We start from the raw sequence: 21,484 nt of genomic DNA, 5'->3' as shown, positions 1-21,484 counted from the left end.
TATTAAAGAGGGGGAAAAAAACGATTTAATCAATTTTAGAATAAGGCTGTAACATAACAAAATGTGGAAAAGTCATGGGGTCTGAATACTTTTTGAATATAACAGTTCAAAACCCAATCTGAATAGTTTTTATTTTGGAGTTCTGTGTTTTGGGGTGGATATATAGCGTTTTGCCGCAAAACATGATTAGTTGTCTAAAATAAATACATTTTCTAAAATAAAATTACCTAGTAATATTTTCAACAAAATAATGTATTTTTTTCACTAGATGTGTTTTAATTCATGTCAATTCACCAACATTTCAGAAAATGTATATATTGCGTTTTGCAATCAAAACCCTTCAAATGGAAAGTCGTAATCTTACTTTGCATGGATGTGTAAAGTCTGTGCATTTCAAAGGGGGAGGTTGGGTGTCTACCTCCATTGCTTCTCTTCAGACTTTCTGTTTCTCTCCGTCTCTACCCATCTGTCAGTCTGTCTCTATAGCTAGGTCTCTGACTCTCCGTATGTAACCCTTTCTCGTTCTCCATCGATCTCTTATCTATAAGGTGAATTAGCTGGGATGGGTGAAAGCTAATGGGAGATTAGAAATATTCTACTTGGGAGGGGGGGCACTCTCTCAAAGTACAAAAGGACGAGAAAATGTAGTTGCGCAAACACACGCACGCACACGTTTGCACGCACGCACGCGCACACACCTGCCTTCCTTTTCCCCATGAAATATTCACACGTACAAATGAAGTCAGAATTCATACAGTATAAGTGTCATCTGTAGTAGCTAATAGTACTCTTAAAACGTGGCACAGCATGCCGTCCCCTCTGGTCTCGGACACTGAAGGAGTGAGTGCAAACAGATTGCACAGATCTGTTTCAAATATTAGACTAGCGGTTGATTTCATATTAGTAAAGGTTGTGGTTTTTTGGGGCTAAAACACGTGCCCTCAGTGTGTTTGTTGTCATGCGTGGAACACACTGTTCAGTATTAGTGTGTGATATCTAGCATTCGGTGCATGACTCCACCTCAGAGCCATAGACACACAGAGTTAGGCAAACTCAGTTTCAGTTTTAGAATTACCTAGGCAGCCATATTGGCACCAAAAAGTCCAAGACCATCACATGCATGGAATATTTGGAGCCGACATAGACTATCGGTTTCCAGACTCTGTGTAGAATGTCTATGGCTCTGGTTGAAACCCTTGCATTCCACGCAGCATGCCAGACCAGTCATTCAGTTATTTGAGTGATTCTCCGACAAGTGCAGTTAGATTGAAGCTGTGGATGATGACCAAAAGCAGGCTGGGATGGACTGACAGGTGAAAGGGGGTGAGAGGAAAAGAAGGAGACAGACATGGATAGAAAAGGGATAGAAAATACAGGACTAGATGGGTTGTGGTCAATTCCAGCTCAACTAATTCTGGAAAACAACTGAATTTCAGTTAATTAATTGGAAATCAACCACTATTTGAAATTATGTTTTTTCAATTCATTAATTGAATTTCAATGAATTCCCTGGAATATAGTAAAACCTTTGACCCCAAACCTGAAAAAGGGACAAAGACATGGACAGATGACAAAGAAAAACTGAAAGAACGAGAAATAAAGAAAAAGAAAGAAAGAAAGAAAGAAAGAAAGAAAGAAAGAAAGAAAGAAAGAAAGAAAGAAAAAGAGAGTGAGAGCAATAGTGAAACATTTAAAGAGGGGTGGGGATGAGTTATTGATGGAGGAAGTGGTTGGGGTGTTGCATACAGTGAACAATTTAAAGAGGGATGGGGATGAGTTATTGATGGAGGAAGTGGTTGGGGTGTTGCATACAGTGAACAATTTAAAGAGAGATGGGGATGAGTTATTGATGGAGAAAGTGGTTGCATACAGTGCCTGATAACAGTTCCCATCTGTGACAGGGTGAGTCAAAGGCATTCAAAGTGCTAAGACTGCTAGCTGGCACGTGTGCTAAATGTGTGAACTAGAGAGTGGTCAAACCAGTGTAATTCACTCCTGGTCCAAGAAGTAGGTGTGTGTGTGTGTATGTGTGTCAGGCCAGCTTGCTAGCATTAAAGGGAAATTAATTTTAAAAATCCAACTTCATATTCAATATTTTCACCCCCCCCCCAACATAAGTGAAAATGGCATGTTTCTATGTTATGTAGTAAAAAATGCTATCACAAATGACATCATAAACCAATTAGTAGACAATTAGTAGAAAATGCCTACTCATAAATGGTTAAAAAATGTACACCGATGATTTAATTGGAAACACTTATCTTCCTCTATCTTTTTTTTTTACTACAAAACATAGAAACACGTACTTTTCATGTATGTTGATGTTGGGGTGGTGCTGCAGATGATGAATATGAAGTTTAACATTTTAGAAATATCCCTTTAACACAAATGTACACTTCCCCAAGGATTTGATGATGAGTTGATTATTTGAGTCAGGTGTTAAAGCACTAGACTAGGACACACACATTAGCCTGCACACACTCATACTCTGGGCCCAGGAGTAAAGAAGATGGCTCTAGCCTTATTATATTCTATAGTATGTTCTATGTAATGTATGTAATACCATGTCTCACCAGCAGTGGGTGCTGTTATCAAGTGAAGAAACCCCAAGTTAATACAATACAGGCACATAAAAAAAAAACAAGGACAAGTGAAGAACAGAACGTGACTCTGTCTTTCTTTTCTTCCATTCCTCCCTGTTCAACCCATCTTCCTCTCAGAACATCAAAATATATAATACATACATGTACTGAGCTAATGTGAGGGGGATAGTTTTGATGTGTTACATCATTTTGGTCCATATTATCTATATGGGAAGGTGATACTGGACACAAGTTCAATAAACAACCTCTTAACCGAGAGCTGGTTGGAAAGTGTAAAAATGACAAGAAAACATCAAATTAAATTCTGTGTGTGTAGGGCATGACTGAGGCCTGGTGTGTGAATGCAAGAAAGTCAGGAGAGAGTGTGAAGTCTCGAGGATACCAACGTTGTTGCTTTGTTGGTGCCGGGTGCGTCTGCCATGGTTTTGGGGCCATGCATGTGGAGATGCCTTGTGTCAAAAGCGTGTGAGTTGAGCCGACCTGTGACTGTGGCGTTGCCGTGAGCTACGGGGATGCCGAGAGAGGTGGGGGGTGAGGGTGGGGGTAGTGGAGGGGTGTAGGGGGAGAGGGGAGGGTCTCTACTTACCAGAGATCTGCTGGACCCCAGGCTGGTCATGTGAGCTCATCAGTTGAGCCTGAATGGTCTCAACCACACGCTTGAAACGGCGGCTGGGACCTGGTGAGAGAGGGGGAGAGAAAGAATGAGGGATGGAGAGAGTGAGGAGGAGAGAGAGAGTATGAGGAGAGAGATAGAGAGGAGGTGGAGGAAGGGAGTGAGAGAGAAACAGAGAGAAACAGTCCTAGAACTTGATTGACTGAAAAATAAGAAAGGCTTTTGAAAAGAACCCGAATGATTGACAGAAAATAAGCTTGTGATGTTGAAACACACAATGTCACACCAGTAGGACGCAAAGAGTGTCAATGTTATGAAAACAAACGACATCCTTTCCATTCGACTTTTCTCACCATAGCCTCAACGAAGCTTCAATTTTAATTCAAGCGCATGCAAATCTCAAAGGAATTCAGCTGAATTAAATGAGAGTCTGTTCAACATCAATTGAACATAAGTTATCCACATGGGAATAAGCAGACAAACTGCAGAGACAACATGGAATATTTGGCTGGAGATGATGCTCCGGTGTCATTGGCCAGAGGTTGTCCTTCGAGACTCAGCAGGGACTAAAGGGCAGTGTGATCGTGGTGGGAAAAGGGCTCTGTTTCTCTGTCCTCCTTTTCACCTGACTTCCGTGTAACGGGGCTTGCATCAGCTGGTGTTTGTGCTTGTGCACGTGTGTACATATTCAGGAAGTGTCTGTGTGTATACAGTGTTTGTGTGTGTGTATGTTAATGTGTGTGTGTGTGCACGCATGTGCCTGCCTAGCTGCCTGCCTTTCTGTGTGTGTTACCTGAGAGCAGGGTGAAGGTGACCGAATAGATGCCGTTCTCTTTGGTGGCGGCGGTGCTCTCTGTATAGGTGATGTCCACCTGGAACTTGACCGGCTTCTGAAACACTGTAGGGCCGGCTGTGGACTTATACTCCGCCCGGAAACTTGTCTGACTGATCACACTGTGGCTCAGACTGGGGATCTATATGAGAGAGAGGAGGAGGGAGGGAGAGGGGGGGGGAGGTGGGAAGCAGGAGGTAGGAAAACAGAGGGAGAGAGATGGGGAAAGGGAGGTGGAGGGTGGGAAAGAGAGAGCGAAAACAAAGAGAGAGCACAGGGGGAAAAAAGAGAAAAAATAATCAGTTTCAACACAGAGACCATGTGTGACTAGCGAGAGAAATAATATGTACAGTGCCTTGCAAAAGTATTCATCCCCCTTCGCGTTGTACCTATTTTGTTGCATTACAACATGTCATTTAAATTGATTTTTATTTGGATTTCATGGAACGGACATACACAAAATAGTCCAAATTGGTGAAGTGAAAAAAATATCTAACTTGTTTAAAAAAGAAAGAAAAAAGAAAAGTGGTCCGTGCCTATGTATTCACCCCCATTGAAATGAAGCCCCTAAATTAGATCTGGTGCAACCAAATACCTTCAGAAGTCACATAATTAGTTAAATAAAGTCCACCTGTGTGGAATCTAAGTGTCACATGATCTGTCACATGATCTCGGTATGTATACACCTGTTCTGAAAGGCCCCAGAGTCTGCAACACCACTAAGCAAGGGACACCATCAAGCAAGCAGCACCATGAAGACCAAGGAGCTCTCCAAACACGTCAGGGACAAAGCTGTGGAGAAGTACAGATTTGGGTTCTAAAAAAAATATCAGAAACTTTTAACATCCCACGGAGCACCATTAAATCCATTATAAAAAAAATGGAAAGTATATGGCACCACAACAAACCTGCCAAGGGAGAGCCACACACCAAAACTCAAGGACCAGGCAAGAAGGGCATTTATCAGAGAGGCAACAAAGACACCAAAGATAAGCCTGAAAGAGATCCAAAGCGGAGATTGGAGTATCTGTCCATAGGACCACTTTAAGCTGTACACTCTACAGAGCTGGTCTTTATGGAGGTGGCCAGAAAGAAAGCCATAGCTTAAAGAAAAAAATAAGCAAACACGTTTGGTGTTCGCCAAAAGGCATGTGGGAGACTCCCCAAACATATGGAAAAAGGTACTCTGGTCAGATGAGAATAAAATTGGGCTTTTTGGCCATCAAAGAAAACGCTGTGTGGCGAAAACCCAACACCTCTCATCACCCCGAGAACACCATTTCCACAGTGAAGCATGGTGATGGCAGCATCATGCTTTGGGGATGTTTTTCAGTGACAGCGACTGAGAAACTGGTCAGAATTGAAGGAATGATGGATTGCAGTAAATACAGGGAAATTCTTGAGGGAAACCTGCTCAGTCTTCCAGAGATTTGAGACTGGGACGGAGGTTCACCTTCCAACAGGACAATGACCCTAAGCATACTACTAAAGTAACACAAGTGGTTTAAGGAGAAACATTTAAATGTCTTGGAATGGCCCAGTCAAAGCCCAGACCTCAATCCTATTGAGAATCTGTGGTATGACTTAAAGATTGCTGTACACCCACGGAACCCATCCAATTTGAAGGAGCTAGAGCAGGTTTGTCTTGAAGTATGGGCAAAAATCCCAGTGGCTAGATGTGCCAAGCTTATAAAGACATACCGCAAGAGACGTGCAGCTGTAATGGCTGCAAAAGGTGAATCTCCAATGTATTGACTTTGGGGGGTGAATAGTTATGCACGCTCAAGTTTTTTTTGTTTTTGTAGGTCTTATTTCTTGTTTGTTTCACAAGAAAAAAAATGTGCATCTTCAAAGTGGTAGGCATGTTGTGTATATCAAATGATACAAATCCCCCCCAAAATATATTTTAATTCCAGGTCGTATGGCAACAAAATAGGTAAAATGCCAAGGGTGTGAATACTTTCGCAAGCCACTATATATGAGCTAAAATTCAGAGAAAACACAAGACAAAGAGAGACAAGACAAGACAAGACAGGAAGAGACAACACTGGATCTGTTACACTACAGCACAGCACTGTTAGGGACCATCAAACTCTGAGTCAATTACAATAGACAGCGGGTCACACAGCAACAACACAGTGTTGGGCTACAGAGACTAGGGTGCCTTTGAAAATACACGAAAACAAACCTGCTGGGAAATATTGCAGATAATGGGAGATAATTGGCTAGGTTTCGGGTTAATGCAAGCCATCTACTGTAGTGTACAATGATGGTTGTGTCAGTGTCAAAGTCAGTTTCCATCCGTTGTCGTGACTGTTTGGACGCTGTGATATACCATTATAATGACACAGCTATGCACAGCGTGGCCAAGAACAACTTAAGAAGACTCAATCAAGTCCTTTCCTTGGCTCTCTTTAATGTCAGAAACCAAACTGCTGTGCACCAATCATATGCAGACTACAAAAAGCAGGCTGCTGTTCACTGATTACACAATAACACTGACCTTCACTGGGAAAGCAGCAGAGGGATATGCAGGCAGTAGCACTGACAAAAAGTTGCTCTAAATCGAAAGATAAATCACAGTTGCTTTATAGTGAATTTATCCACTTCACCTCATGGACCAACCAATGAACATAGCCATCACTTGTGTGCTAGTTCTTGTGTGCTAGCTCAATGTTTGAAGACCAGGATTTATTTTATATAATTCCATACAATAACAAGTCAAATAGCATCATGGCGCCAGAGGAGATACCTGCTGTTTTACCTACCATCCCCTAACCAATTGTGCTATTGTGTGTGTTTTTTTGCGTTATTTCTAACTTATTTTGTACATAATGTTTCTGCCACTGTGTCTTATGACCGAAAAGAGCTTCTAGATATCAGGACAGAGATTACTCAGTCCGTACTGGAGGAATACTTTTTCTTCAACGAATCGGATGGGAAGAATTTACTTCAGACGCCCGACAAGGCCCTTATCCCTGTCATTCTCTGGAGAAAGAGACAGAGATATTGGGGGCAAAGGTCTGGGTTCCTTGTAAAGGATCCGACGGCGAGCGGGTAATCTACCTTTACCATCGGTCCTATTAGCCAATGTACAAGCAATGGGATGTAAAATAGATGAACTACAATCACGTATATCCTACCAAGGGGACATTAAAAACTGTAATATCTTATGTTTCACTGAGTCATGGCTGAATGACGACATGAATAACATACACCTGGCGGGTTTTAAGATTTTTCTCTGCAGGATAGAACAGCGGCTTCTGGTAAGACAAGGGGTGGGGGTCTGTGTATATTTGTAAACAACAGTTAGTGCACGAAATCTAAGGAAGTCTCGAAGTTTTGACTAAACACCTCCCTCTGCAACTGGATCCTGGACTTCCTGACGGGCCACCCCGAGGTGGTAAGGGTAGGTAGCAACACATCTGCCATGCTGATCCTCAACACAGAGGAGGATCCTCAACACGCCATGCTCAGACCCTTCCTGTACTCCCTGTTCACTCATGACTACGTGGCCAGGCACGACTCCAACACCATCATCAAGTTTGCCGATGACACAACAGTGGTAGGCCTGATAACTGACAACGATGAAACAGCCTATAGGGAGGAGGTCAGAGACCTGGCCGTGTGGTGCCAGGACAACAACCGCTCCCTCAACGTGATCAAAGTTAAAGGAGAAGATTGTGGACTGCAGGAATAGGAGGACTGAGCACACCCCAATTCTCATTGATGGGGCTGTAGTGGAGCAGGTTGAGAGCTTCAAGTTCCTTGGTGTCCACATCACCAACAAACTATCATGGTCCAAACACACTAAGACAGTCGTGAAGAAGACACGACAAGGCCTATTCCCCCTCAGGAGACTGAAAAGATTCAACATGGGTCCTCAGATCCTAAAAAAGTTCTACAGCTGCAACATCAAGAGCATCCTGACCCGGTTGCATCACTGCCTGCTCGGCCTCCGACCGCAAGGCACTACAGAGGGTAGTGCGCACGGCCCAGTACATCACTGGGGCCAAGCTTCCTGCCATCCAGGACCTCTATGCCAGGCAATGTCAGAGGAAGGACATAAAAATTGTCAAAGACTCTAGCCACCCTAGTCATAGACTGTTCTCTCTGCTACCGCACGGCAAGCGGTACCAGAGTGCCAAGTCTAGGTCCAAAAGGCTTCTTAACAGCTTCTACCCCCAAGCCATAAGACTCCTGAACAGCTAATCAAAGGGCTACCCAGCCCCCTCTTTTACACTGCTGCTACTCTCTGATTATTATCTATGTGTAGTCACTTTAACTCTACCTACATGTACATATTACCTCAATTGCCTCGACTAACCGGTGCCCCGCACATTGACTCTGTAACGGTACCACCTGTATATAGCCTCGGTATTGTTATTTCACTGCTGCCGTTGAATTATTTGTTACTTTTATTTTCTATTTTTTACGTATCTATTTTTTTTACTTAACACTTATTTTTCTTAAAACTTAAAGCATTGTTGGTTAAGGGCTTGTAAGTAAGCATTTCACTGTAAGGTATTCCGTTGTACCTGTTGTATTCGGCGCATGTGACAAATACAATTTGAATTGATTTGATCATAAGTAGGGAGGTGACAAAGGAGGGAGAGAGAGAGTGAGAGAGAGAGAGGGAGGGAGAGAGAGAGAGAGAGAGAGAGGGAGAGACAGAGAGAGGGAGAGACAGAGAGAGAGATACACATACAGTTGATGGAGAGGGAGAGAAAGAGGAGTGGTGAGGAGTAAAAAGGAGTGGTGAGGAGTAAAAAGGAGTGGTGAGGATTAAAAAGGAGTGGTGAGGAGTAAAAAGGAGTGGTGAGGAGTAAAAAGGAGTGGTGAGGAGTAAAGAGGAGTGGTGAGGAGTAAAAAGGAGTGGTGAGGAGTAAAAAGGAGCGGTGAGGAGTAAAAAGGAGCAGTGAGGAGTAAAAAGGAGCAGTGAGGAGTAAAAAGGAGCGGTGAGGAGTAAAGAGGAGTGGTGAGGAGTAAAGAGGAGTGGTGAGGAGTAAAAAGGAGTGGTGAGGAGTAAAGAGGAGTGGTGAGGAGTGAAAAGGAGTGGTGAGGAGTAAAAAGGAGTGGTGAGGAGCTCTTACAGAGAGGAAGGCGTGAACGATGTCTGCTTTGATGGAGCTGAGAGGCTTGTCTCTGATCACCACAAAGATCTGCTCCTCTTTCTCCAGGTTGATGAAGTTACCAAACCATGACTTCTTGGCAAGCCTGCAGGGAGGGAGAAAAAAATGGTGCATTCTCACAGACACGTACAAGTCAGCAAACTAGAAGGACACACACTCACTTAATTTAGTATCTGCTGGAGAGAAGACTAATGCATCATGTTGAGAGGACAATTAACATAGTGCCACACTCATTTGCATATTGCAACATTTATCATTCTTTGTCTGATCCGTAAGGGCAATGAACAGAAACTGTTTAAGGGAGTCGTGTTAAATTCAATGTTCTTCTAATCTAAAACCACTTTGTCCCTCCTAGCCTGGTCCAGGTGTGTATTTCAACCAACTGGTGACTATAATGCATGCCATATAGTCAGAGGAGTTGGTAAAAGCACATTCATATCTGAACCAGGCTATTCTGTTTCTAACTCCCGCTATCATCTAACTTCAACCCTTGTGCATGTTCTGTAAGCCCTCTTCTTCCCTCTGTTTGTCAAAATAGCCTCATATTGGTCCCCAATAGCAATGACATCATCCTGACTACCTTTGCTACTAACCTACCTCAAGGCCCCTTCCTCGTTTCTGCCTCATCTCCAACTATCCAACCAGACCCTAGCTGTGTCTCCCTCTGTCTGTGAAGCAAACTGGAACAAAACCACTCAAATATTCATGCGGAACAACTCCCTAAAAATAGCCCAATCAACAGGAAGGAGAGTCCAATCTGCATAATTGTAGGGATTGTTCACACAGGACTCTTGGGCAGAATCCCTACTGCCTGTACCTTACATAGTCACTCTCCCAATGGCGAAAACAGCAAAGGTAGAATGAGTTGACTTTCATGCACATGCATGTAACAGAGGTGGTTCAGTGACCCACAATCAAGTGACGAATCTCCTTGCCTGAGACCTGCAGCTTCCTGAACTAATGTCTCCAGACATCAGCTTAACGGGCCAACATCAGTGAATCACAATCACTAGTGACCTTCCCTGAAACCTATTTATTTTCTTCTTTTTTTTTAGGGGGTGGATCAGCTATACTATTGCAGATCGATTGTGGCTTCCATCAATGTAATTGTCTGCCTCATTTTCAATCCCACGTAATATCATTTTTGTAAATATATCTATAAAATATATCTATAAATATATTTGTATATATATTTTCCTTTATTATTTTCCCCTAACCCTACCACCCCTCAGCTAATTTGAGTAAACTAATGGACAATACCACTTAGGCTTCTACTTCCAGCTAATACATATTATAGACACAGTATATTTTACAGTAGTTATCTTTTTTTTGTTGTCCCATCCTTCAGCTCCACTCAACCCCTCCCATCTATCTCTGAAGACTATCCAGTTTTGACTTCTATTTGCCATATATTTTTCAACTGTGCTGTGATTTTTCAAAAAAGTTCTGAACCTTTCTATTCGAATAGTTTATACAGATTGCGACCAAAAACCAAACTTGGCAATTGCTAAATCCTTAGCAATCTACACCATATACCCTATAATGACAAAGTGGAAACAGGTTTTTAGAAAAGTTTGCAAATTTATAAAAAAACAAAAACAGAAATACCTTATTTACATAAGTATTCAGACACTTTGTTATGAGACTCGATATTGAGCTCAGGAGCATCATGTTTCCATTGATCATCCTTGAGATGTTTCTACAACTGGATTGGAGTCCACTGGTAAATTCAACTGATTGGACATGATTTGGAAAGACACTCACCTGTCTATATAAGGTCCCACAGTTGACAGTGCATGTCAGAGCAAAAACCAAGCCATGAGGTCGAAGGAATTGTCCATAGCGCTCCGAGACAGGATTGTGTCGAGGCATAGATCTGGGGAAGGGTATTAAAATATTTCTGTAGCATTGAAGGTCCTCAAGAACACAGTGGTCTCCATCATTCTGAAAAGGAAGAAGTTTTAACCACCAAGACTCTTCCTAGAGCCGGCCGCCCGGCCAAACTGAGCAATCGGGGGAGAAGGGCTCTGGCCAGGGAGGTGACCAAGCACTCCACCAATCAGGCCTATATGGTAGAGTGGCCAGATGGAAGCCACTCCTCAGTAAAGTGCACATGACAGCCCACTTGGAGTTTGCCAAAAGTCACCTAAAGACTCTCAGACCATGAGAAACAAGATTCTCTGGTCTGATGAAATCAAGCTTGAACTCTTTGGCCTGAATGCCAAGAGTCACATCTGGAGGAAACCTGGCTCCACCCCTACGGTGAAGCATGGTAGTGGCAGCATCATGCTGTGGGGATGTTTTTCAGAGGCAGGGACTGGGAGACTAGTCAGAATTGAGGCAAAGATGAACGGAGCAAAGTACAGAGAGATCCTTGATGAAAACCTGCTCCAGAACACTCAGAACTTCAGACTGAGGCGAAGGTTCACCTTCCAACAGGACAATGACCCTAAGAACACAGCCAAGACAACGCAGGAGTAGCTTCGGGAAAAGTTTTTGAATGTCCTTGAGTGGCCCAGCCAGAGCCCGGACTTGAGCACGATCAAACATCTCGGGAGAGACCTGAAAATAGCTGTCCAGCAACGCTCTCCATCCAACCTAAGCTTGAGAGGATCTGCAAAGAAGAATGGGAGAAACTCCCCAAATACAGGTGTGCCAAGCTTATAGCGTCATACCCAAGAAGACTCGATGCTGTGATCGCTGCCAAAGGTGCTTCAACAAAGTACTCCGTAAAGGGTCTGAATACCTATGTAAATGTGATATTTAAGTGTTTTATTTTTTATAAATTAGCCAAAATGTATAAAAATCAATTTTTGCTTTGCCATTATGGGGGATTGTGTGTAGACTGATAAGGGGGGAAAAAATCGTACATTTCAGAATAAGGCTGTAATGTAACAAAATTTGGAAACAGTCAAGGGGTCTGAATACTTTCCAAAGAAACTGTATATAACATTCTATTGGTTGTAAGAATTTTGTATAATAATTGAAATAGAAAAACTAAGTTTTGAATGCAGTGTAGTTTTGTATATCAGTTCATAAACCATGTGCCATGGAATTGGTACGTACAAAATCTCTTCCCAACTATTCTGCAGCTGCACATTTTTTGGTCTCACTTTTGGATAAATACCGTGCCCAATTTCAACTTCCTGCTACTCATGCGAAGAATATAAGATATGCATATTATTAGTAGATTTGGATAGAAAACACTTGGAAGTTTCTAAAACTGTTTGAATCATGTCTGTGAACTTATGTAGCAGGCAAAACCCAGAGGACTTTTTTGTTTGTTTTAGGTCTATGTCTGTTCATTCTCGAAACGATATTTCTTTGGCACTTGCTTGCAGTTCCTACCGCTTCCACTGAATGTCACCAGTCTTTGGAATTTGGTTGAGGTTATTCCTTTGTGCAATGAAGAGTACGGCCATCTAGGAACTGGGTAACACTGTTGAGAGTTGCGCAAGACTTGAAAAGTAGCGTTGGTTTGTTGTCTTCCTGTATTGAACACAGATAGACCCGTTTTCAATTTGATCGATTTTTAACATTCAAAAATACCTAACGTTGTATTACAAAAGTAGTTTGAAATGTTTTGGCAAAGTTCACAGGTAACTTTTGAAGTGACGTAGTGATGTTGAGCAAATTTAGCGCCTGCAGGGTTGAAATATGCTACTCTCTTTGTTTACTGTTGTGCTATCATCAGATAATAGCTTCTTATGCTTTCGCCGAAAAGCACAACGAGTGTAGCTTTAATTTAGTATCGTACGTGTGATTTAGTGAAAGTTTGATTTTTATATAATTTTATTTGAATTTGCCGCGCTGCATTTTCCCTGGCTTTTGGCCAAGTGGGACGCTTGCGTCCCCTATCCCAGAAAGGTTCAATTAAACTGGTATACTTTTTCATTCATCACAATTCTCTTTAACCTATTTTGGTCTTTAATGCAGGGCTGACAGACAAATTCCTTACTTTTTCCCCCTTCCACTTCCATTTTTGCAGTAATGCTGCAATTAGTTGGTTGTAATTTTGAGTAGAGCAGACATTTCCATATATTTTTGTTAGCTGCATGTGTGATGTAACAGTCCTATTTATGATATAATTTTTCTGCACAACTCTCCCAGGACCTAGGATCAAGAGAGACGCTCAAGTGTTTTAGTACTATATCTCTTGACACAATGATGAAAATAATCATAGCCTCTAAACCTTCAAGCTGCATACTGGACCCTATTCCAACTAAACTACTGAAAGAGCTGCTTCCTGTGCTTGGCCCTCCTATGTTGGTCATAATAAACGTCTCTCTATCCACCGGATGTGTACCAAACTCAATAAAAGTGGCAGTAATAAAGCCTCTCTTGAAAAAGCCAAACCTTGACCCAGAAAATATAAAAAACTATAGGCCTATATCGAATCTTCCATTCCTCTCAAACATTTTAGAAAAGGCTGTTGCGCAGCAACTTACTGCCTTCCTGAAGACAAACAATGTATACGAAATGCTTCAGTCTGGTTTTAGACCCCATCATAGCACTGAGACGGCACTTGTGAAGGTGGTAAATGACATTTTAATGGCATCGGACCGAGGCTCTGCATCTGTCCTCGTGCTCCTAGACCTTAGTGCTGCTTTTGATACCATCAATCACCACATTCTTTTGGAGAGATTGGAAACCCAAATTGGTCTACACGGACAAGTTCTGGCCTGGTTTAGATCTTATCTGTCGGAAAGATATCAGTTTGTCTCTGTGAATGGTTTGTCCTCTGACAAATCAACTGTAAATTTCGGTGTTCCTCAAGGTTCCGTTTTGGGACCACTATTGTTTTCACTATATATTTTACCTCTTGGGGATGTTATTCGAAAACATAATGTTAACTTTCACTGCTATGCGGATGACACACAGCTGTACATTTCAATGAAACATGGTGAAGCCCTAAAATTGCCCTTGCTAGAAGCATGTGTTTCAGACATTAGGAAGTGGATGGCTGCAAACTTTCTACTTTTCAACTCGGACAAAACAGAGATGCTTGTTCTAGGTCCCAAGAAACAAAGAGATCTTCTGTTGAATCTGACAATTAATCTTAATGGTTGTACAGTCGTCTCAAATAAAACTGTGAAGGACCTCGGCGTTACTCTGGACCCTCATCTCTCTTTTGAAGAACATATCAAGACCATTTCAAGGACAGCTTTTTTCCATCTACGTAACATTGCAAACATCAGAAACTTTCTGTCCAAAAATGATGCAGAAAAATTAATCCATGCTTTTGTCACTTCTAGGTTAGACTACTGCAATGCTCTACTTTCCGGCTACCTGGATAAAGCACTAAATAAACTTCAGTTGGTGCTAAATATGGCTGCTAGAATCCTGACTAGAACCAAAAAATTTGATCATATTACTCCAGTGCTAGCCTCTCTACACTGGCTTCCTGTCAAAGCAAGGGCTGATTTCAAGGTTTTACTGCTAACCTACAAAGCCTTACATGGGCTTGCTCCTACCTATCTCTCTGATTTGGTCCTGCCGTACATACCTACACGTATGCTACGGTCACAAGACGCAGGCCTCCTAATTGTCCCTAGAATTTCTAAGCAAACAGCTGGAGGCAGGGCTTTCTCCTATAGAGCTCCATTTTTATGGAACGGTCTGCCTACCCATGTCAGAGACGCAAACTCGGTCTCAACCTTTAAGTCTTTACTGAAGACTCATCTCTTCAGTGGGTCATATGATTGAGTGTAGTCTGGCCCAGGAGTGGGAAGGTGAACGGAAAGGCTCTGGAGCAACGAACCGCCCTTGCTGTCTCTGCCTGGCCGGTTCCCCTCTTCCCACTGGGATTCTCTGCCTCTAACCCTATTACAGGGGCTGAGTCACTGGCTTACTGGGGCTCTGTCATGCCGTCCCTGGAAGGGGTGCGTCACCTGAGTGGGTTGATTCACTGATGTGGTGATCCTGTCTGGGTTGGCGCCCCCCCTTGGGTTGTGCCATGGTGGAGATCTTTGTGGGCTATACTCAGCCTTGTCTCAGGATGGTAAGTTGGTGGTTGAAGATATCCCTCTAGTGGTGTGGGGGCTGTGCTTTGGCAAAGTGGGTGGGGTTATATCCTTCCTGTTTGGCCCTTTCTGGGGGTGTCCTCGGATGGGGCCACAGTGTCTCCTGACCCCTCCTGTCTCAGCCTCCAGTATTTATGCTGCAGTAGTTAATGTGTCGGGGGCTAGGGTCAGTTTGTTATATCTGGAGTACCTCTCCTGTCCTATTCGGTGTCCTGTGTGAATCTAAGTGTGCGTTCTCTAATTCTCTCTTTCTCTCTCTCTCTCGGAGGACCTGAGCCCTAGGACCATGCCCCAGGACTACCTGACATGATGACTCCTTGCTGTCCCCAGTCCACCTGGCCGTGCTGCTGCTCCAGTTTCAACTGACCTGAGCCCTAGGACCATGCCCCAGGACTACCTGACAAGATGACTCCTTGCTGTCCCCAGTCCACCTGACCGTGCTGCTGCTCCAGTTTCAACTGTTCTGCCTTATTATTATACGACCATGCTGGTCATTTATGAACATTTGAACATCTTGGCCATGTTCTGTTATAATCTCCACCCGGCACAGCCAGAAGAGGACTGGCCACCCCACATAGCCTGGTTCCTCTCTAGGTTTCTTCCTAGGTTTTGGCCTTTCTAGGGAGTTTTTCCTAGCCACCGTGCTTCTACACCTGCATTGCTTGCTGTTTGGGGTTTTAGGCTGGGTTTCTGCACAGCACTTTGAGATATCAGCTGATGTACGAAGGGCTATATAAATAAATTTGATTTGATTTGATTTGATTCAAAGAAGTTTTCTTTTCAATTAGTATATTTGAGTTTAACCATAATATTTGTTCTGTCTTTTCTGGTGAAATAAACTGAAATTGCAACAAACTTTCTATGGCTTGTTAAAAAAATTGAGATATTTTGGAGAATATTTCATTTTCAAATAACCGAAAGTGAGAGGTTGTAATCTGAATAAAAGGAAAAATGCCATTCTTGAACATGGGGTGAGATATTCATACTAATCTGCTAAAGAACCCGTTTGGATTTAAGTACATATTTTGTATGACTGAAGCCTTTTAGGTCTAATGCTTTAATATTGAATCATTTCTGCCCTCATAATTCATATTCATTATATAAATAGGTCTGTTTAACTTTGTCTCTCTTGCCATTCCAAATCAAATGGAATCTTTTTTTTTCTTGTATAATTTTAAAAACAAACCCAACAATGTTCTGTAGAGGTACTGACTTTAGGAGAGTAAACTATAAATAAGAAAGAAAGTCTCACACTCTAGTTATGCTCCCAAACATTTAATGGATATAGCAAACAATGTTTCGGTACACAGTGCCTTCTTCAGGGTTTTGGGAGCATAACTAGGGGGTGTGACTTTCTTTCTTTACCTCAATGTTTGTCAAACGTTGTATTTATGTTTTCCTGGGTCACTCACTCTGGTGAAGAGTCTGGTGTGAGGCTGGACATGTCCTCCTGGGTGGGAACTGTGGAGAGAGGCAGAAAACAACGTCAAAAGTGAAAGGTTAAAGGCCCAATGGAGTCAAAAAATGTGATTTTTCTGTGTTTCATATACATTTCCACACTATGAGGTTGGAATACTACTGTGAAATTGTGAAGATGATGATGACCCTTTTAGTGTAAGAGCTGTTTGAAAAGGCCGCCTGAAATTTCAGCCTTTTTGGGTGGGATGGAGTTTTGGCCGACCTGGTGACACCACCAGGAGGTACATAGACCAACAAGAATGTACTTAATTGTTACCCCAAAAATGATTTGATATGGAGATAAAAACGTCTGTATTGGACCTTTAAAGGTGAAAAGGTCAGACAAATGGGCAACATCGCTTGATTGACATCTGTGAGGGTTTTATTTTATTATTATCTTTTTTATCACTTGATCTTTTCTATGTACATGAATAGTGTATAGTGCATAAGTACAACATAAAGCGATGGAAAGGGATACCTAGCCAGTTGCACAACTGAATGTGTTCAACCGGGAAGCAGTTGTTGTGGGGGTTAATTGCCTTGCTCAAGGGCAGAACAGCAGAGTTTTCCACCTTGCTGGCTCTAGCGTTCTGTCCCAACGCTCTAACCGCTAGGCTACCTGCCGCCCCTTAGTAATGGGGGATTGAAATGATCTGTCACCGTGCAGCACACATTACATGGCAACCTACCTACAGGCATGAAAGTGTTATACCACTCATTAGAAGAAGAAAAACACACACGACAGTTTCTCCCACTACATATATGAGCTTGCATGCTTTGAGAACCATCATAACGGTAAAGCTCTGACGCTATGCGCTCCTCATAACACAAACAACCATTATTTTCATCTTTGCTCCTCTCATTAGGGAATGGAATAGCCGTTGATTGATAATGTATATGACCAATCGTATAGAATTGAATGGGACTAGCATAAAGAACCCCTCCCGTTGGTTTAACAAGATTACATCACAGCGTATAGGACAGGACGATTACTGTTAACCCTCTTGAGATGAAGGCAGAAATCCCCCTGTGCTAAGCGCTAATGCTAGCACTCTACTGGGAGAGTGTAAAATATTCTTAACAGGGCAGTATGACTTGTTCTACTGTTCACCAGAAGCGTGTACAGGTAGGATTTTAAAACGCATGGCGACCAATCCCCTCGACCAGGTGGTTCCAGCACGTCCTTGCGCTGGGGATGATCTACGCAGCCCAGAAGGACGTAGCTGTGAGCCACCAAAGGGTCCCTTTTCCTACACCCACCGTGAGTGTGTGTGGAAATCCTGCCTTATTCCCTCACCTCTCGTCCCCCTCCACAAGTCTCCTACCCCAGTCCAGTCCAGTACCTTGCATTTTCCTGCGATGGAAGCGCGGCGAGCCCAGGAAGCTATTCTTGATGGAGTTGAGACGCGTCCTCCAGGGCAACCCACCGATGGAGGGGCTGGGGGGCGGCGTGGGGCTAGGGGTGCCCGCCGGGCTCTCCTTTGGCGTGTGCACCGGAGTGCCCTTGGGGGTAGGGAGGGGGCTCCCCCGCGGAGAGGGGTGGGGAGTCACCTGTATGGTGGGGACAGATTTGTGACCGTTGTGGTCAGGGTGGAGGCGGTGCCGGTGGAGGGGGGACATGGGTGGCGCCGGCGACAGGGGGATGGAGAGCTTGGGGGCACAGTGAGGGGCGGGTGGCGGCGTGGCCGCGGGCTGTTGGGGACGCAGGGGGCTGCCCAGGGGTGAGGAGGGGAGGTGGGCTCCGACTTGGGGGTGTTTGGGCTGTCAGCTGAGTTGGGAAGGGGGTTGGACCTGGTGGTCTGAAGGGGCTTCTCAGACACTTTGGGCTTGGCGGGGAGGGTCTGTGTGCGGGGGTGCATCAGGGGGGACCCCATCTTTGGCGTGTAGGAGTTTGGAAGTGGGTGTGGGTGCACGCGGTTGGCCCCCCCTACCCCATTATGGTTAAGGCGGAACTCTGGGGAATGGGTGGGGCTACAGTTGGGCGACTGACAGAGGTCCGGTGACTGGGGCGGGATAAAGAAGCGCCGGACCGGCTGCGATTGGACATGCACCGTTGGATTGACAGCGCAGGCAGCCAATGAGAGACCACGCCCATAAGCCAGGGGACATATATAGAAAACACCACAGGCCAATAATGGTGTATTGCAATGAAAAGGCACCAGGAAAAAAACAGAAATATAGTAAGAAATGACATGGAGGAGAGGATAGGTGGAGCGAGTGACACACAGGCAGGGAGAGTGATGAGAGTGCAGAAAGAAAGACAAGAAGAACATGCCATTAGCATAACCAGCCAACCAGGAGGCAGCAGCACCATGGGGGGAGAGAAGTGTAGGAAATTACAAGCATTCATGAAGCCAAACCCAAACCGGCAACTGAAACAGCATCCAAAGCTAACTGCATTAGCTTCCAGATTGGTGGAAAGCAGCCATTCTGCATGCACAATGCTGTGGTATGAATGACATAGCAACTATCATGACAAGACATGAAAGTTTATTACAGCTTATGAAAACTGGCACGTATTAAAGGTTTATGCAAGGTTTAATGGCTTTTTGTTGTGTCACTCATATGGCAGCATTATGAAGGCAGCATTATGTAGCATTTATGACGACTGCCTTTGTGAAGTGATCCTCGTTAAATATAACGCATGTGTGTGTATGTCTCTGTGTGAGTGTGTGTGTATGTCTCTGTGTGTGTGTGTGTGTGTGTGTGTGTGTGTGCTATAACGTTTAAAAGTGAAATTACACTCCTAAACCCTAATCCCCATATACATCAGTAGAGTGATCCCATCAATGTGTGACATAACATGTAGCCTTACATAATCGGCACAATATTTATACTTTAAAAAAGGAGGACTAAAATGGCATCACCCCTGTCTGAACAAAGTCCTTTACAGTGTCACTCATAAACAAGAATATGAAGTAACATTTAGGCACAAAACCCCTGCTGGGGTTGCTGAGATAGAAATATTTGCCAGAAAGAAATATCCTCAACTATGAAACTTCTACAGAATCCTTCATAACACAGACAGATCCCGCAAGAAGAGGCAGAATATGTGATGACTGCATGTTTGTGTCCTCGCTAAGGGCTGGCTTTAAAAATGCATGGCCATAGTAAAAAAGAATGGAGGAACTGTGCATGCTAGCTAAGAGCTGGCTAGTTGATTTGTAGCCCTAACCTTTACAGACATCTTATATAACAATGTATTCCCTAATCGAAGATGACTTTGGATGGATTACTATGTTACTATCTTATAGTAGTGGTCATTGACCACCAAAACACCACATATGGGATTTATAATAATGGATGTGTTTGCAATCTGATGAGCTGTTGGGGGAATTAAGAACTTTAAAACAAGAACGATGGGGTTCCCTCATCAGTACTTAAGCCCTTATGAGACCTCACATGGGTCCAATAATACATCACAAGAAGCCCTATGACATACAGCCTACATAGCTCTGTCATGACAACGATATGACAACAGTCGTGACGGGTCATGGTAACCAACAGTATATTACAGTATAACAAATGATACAACCCATTAATGAATTATAAACCGTAAAAAAATATTCTGTGACCCACACTAATACCTCATATCAGCGTTATGTCAGGTGCCATACCTCGTGCCCTGTGTTTTGAGCTATCATGTCACATTACATAGAGTTGAACCTTTATTTGACATTTTTTCCAGAAATAGAATTACATCAAAAATGGAAGAAATTGTCTGAGGATGGTGCTGGACCATCTGACATACAAAATAAAAAACTGTGTTTGAACAAAAGGCTTTAAATACAGTTCAAATCCAGGTCATGTGACATGATTGTCCACACCAGAGGGCCCTAGTCATAAGCTGTCATAGGGTATAGTGGCTGGTAGCTTTGCACTATTCTCATGACAGGATTATCCAGGCTTCATGTCAGATGGTCTTTCAGAGAGGTTTTTACCATGGATTCCTCTATGAGCTGCCCTATGTATAGCCTTATGAGCTGCCCTATGTATAGCCTTATGAGCTGCCCTATGTATAGCCTTATGAGCTGCCCTATGTATAGCCTTATGAGCGGCCGTAGCGAGTGAATAGCAGTGTGTGCATTCCGGTGACATCCACAGCACAGCAGAGCTAGTGGTGAGGTGAGTTGGTGCGATGCAGTGTGGGCCCCGAGTGGGCCAGTGGGTGGTACGGGACAACCAAATCTTACCCTGGGACTGCTGAGAGGACTAGTGGAGAGACCGGAGGACGCTCCGCTGATAGACCGTGACCTGTAGACACAGAGACACACACACACACACACACACACACACACACACACACACACACAGGGTTAAAGACATCCTCTGACAATATCATATGTGTGCTACAACGGGAAAACACTGAACACTACAATATGACCACACACTGGCACACCCCTAGCCGGAGGGAGGACAAAAAGCTACAAAAGGATATAACCTTCAAAAGGATTAGGACAAAGTTGCCCCTATATACTGATCTAAGATTGGTTTTGGGATTTACCCTCATAATGGTTAAAAGTTGCAATTTGGGAGGGTAAGCTGATACATGCCTAATGGCGTGTTCTACCTGAAGCTTCTGGAAGAAGTAGAGGAGAAGAGATCAGAAGAAGACGAGTTCATTAACGTAGCTACCTTGAACACAGATGTATGTGGCTGTAGCACTTTGTGTGCCAGCTCTCTGTACTTTTTTTGAAGACTTTGCCCTGAGCACAAAAGGTTGGCGGAGATTCAGTCATACAGGGTAAGTAGAGGAGATTGACTCAAACAAGGATGGATAACACTGGATGTAGCCGGGGTTATTTCAACCCCTGGGGAGGGGG

General features: G+C 43.5%; 1 protein-coding gene across 5 annotated transcripts in view; it reads right to left on the bottom strand.

Annotated features, from left to right (window-relative positions):
• brsk2b (BR serine/threonine kinase 2b) overlaps positions 1-21,484 on the bottom strand; it is a 187,999-nt gene that overhangs the window by 7,375 nt on the left and 159,140 nt on the right. For 4 of the 5 annotated variants that reach the window (XM_024418451.2, XM_042320850.1, XM_042320851.1 and 1 more), the window contains 6 exons: positions 20,855-20,915; positions 18,005-18,212; positions 16,616-16,664; positions 9,142-9,265; positions 4,010-4,190; positions 3,190-3,279 (listed from right to left, as the gene is read on the bottom strand). In XM_024418451.2, coding sequence (XP_024274219.1) covers positions 3,190-3,279; positions 4,010-4,190; positions 9,142-9,265; positions 16,616-16,664; positions 18,005-18,212; positions 20,855-20,915 — 713 coding nt within the window. Of the gene's footprint in view, positions 1-3,189; positions 3,280-4,009; positions 4,191-9,141; positions 9,266-16,615; positions 16,665-18,004; positions 18,695-20,854; positions 20,916-21,484 lie in introns of those variants that run through there. The other variant, XM_024418450.2, reaches the window with a different exon arrangement.

The sequence above is a fragment of the Oncorhynchus tshawytscha genome, linkage group LG04, assembly GCF_018296145.1.
Source record: "Oncorhynchus tshawytscha isolate Ot180627B linkage group LG04, Otsh_v2.0, whole genome shotgun sequence".
In the NCBI taxonomy this organism is placed as follows: domain Eukaryota; kingdom Metazoa; phylum Chordata; class Actinopteri; order Salmoniformes; family Salmonidae; genus Oncorhynchus; species Oncorhynchus tshawytscha.
The sequence above is the reverse complement of the archived record's forward strand: the minus strand, read 5'-3'. Positions and strand labels throughout refer to the sequence as shown.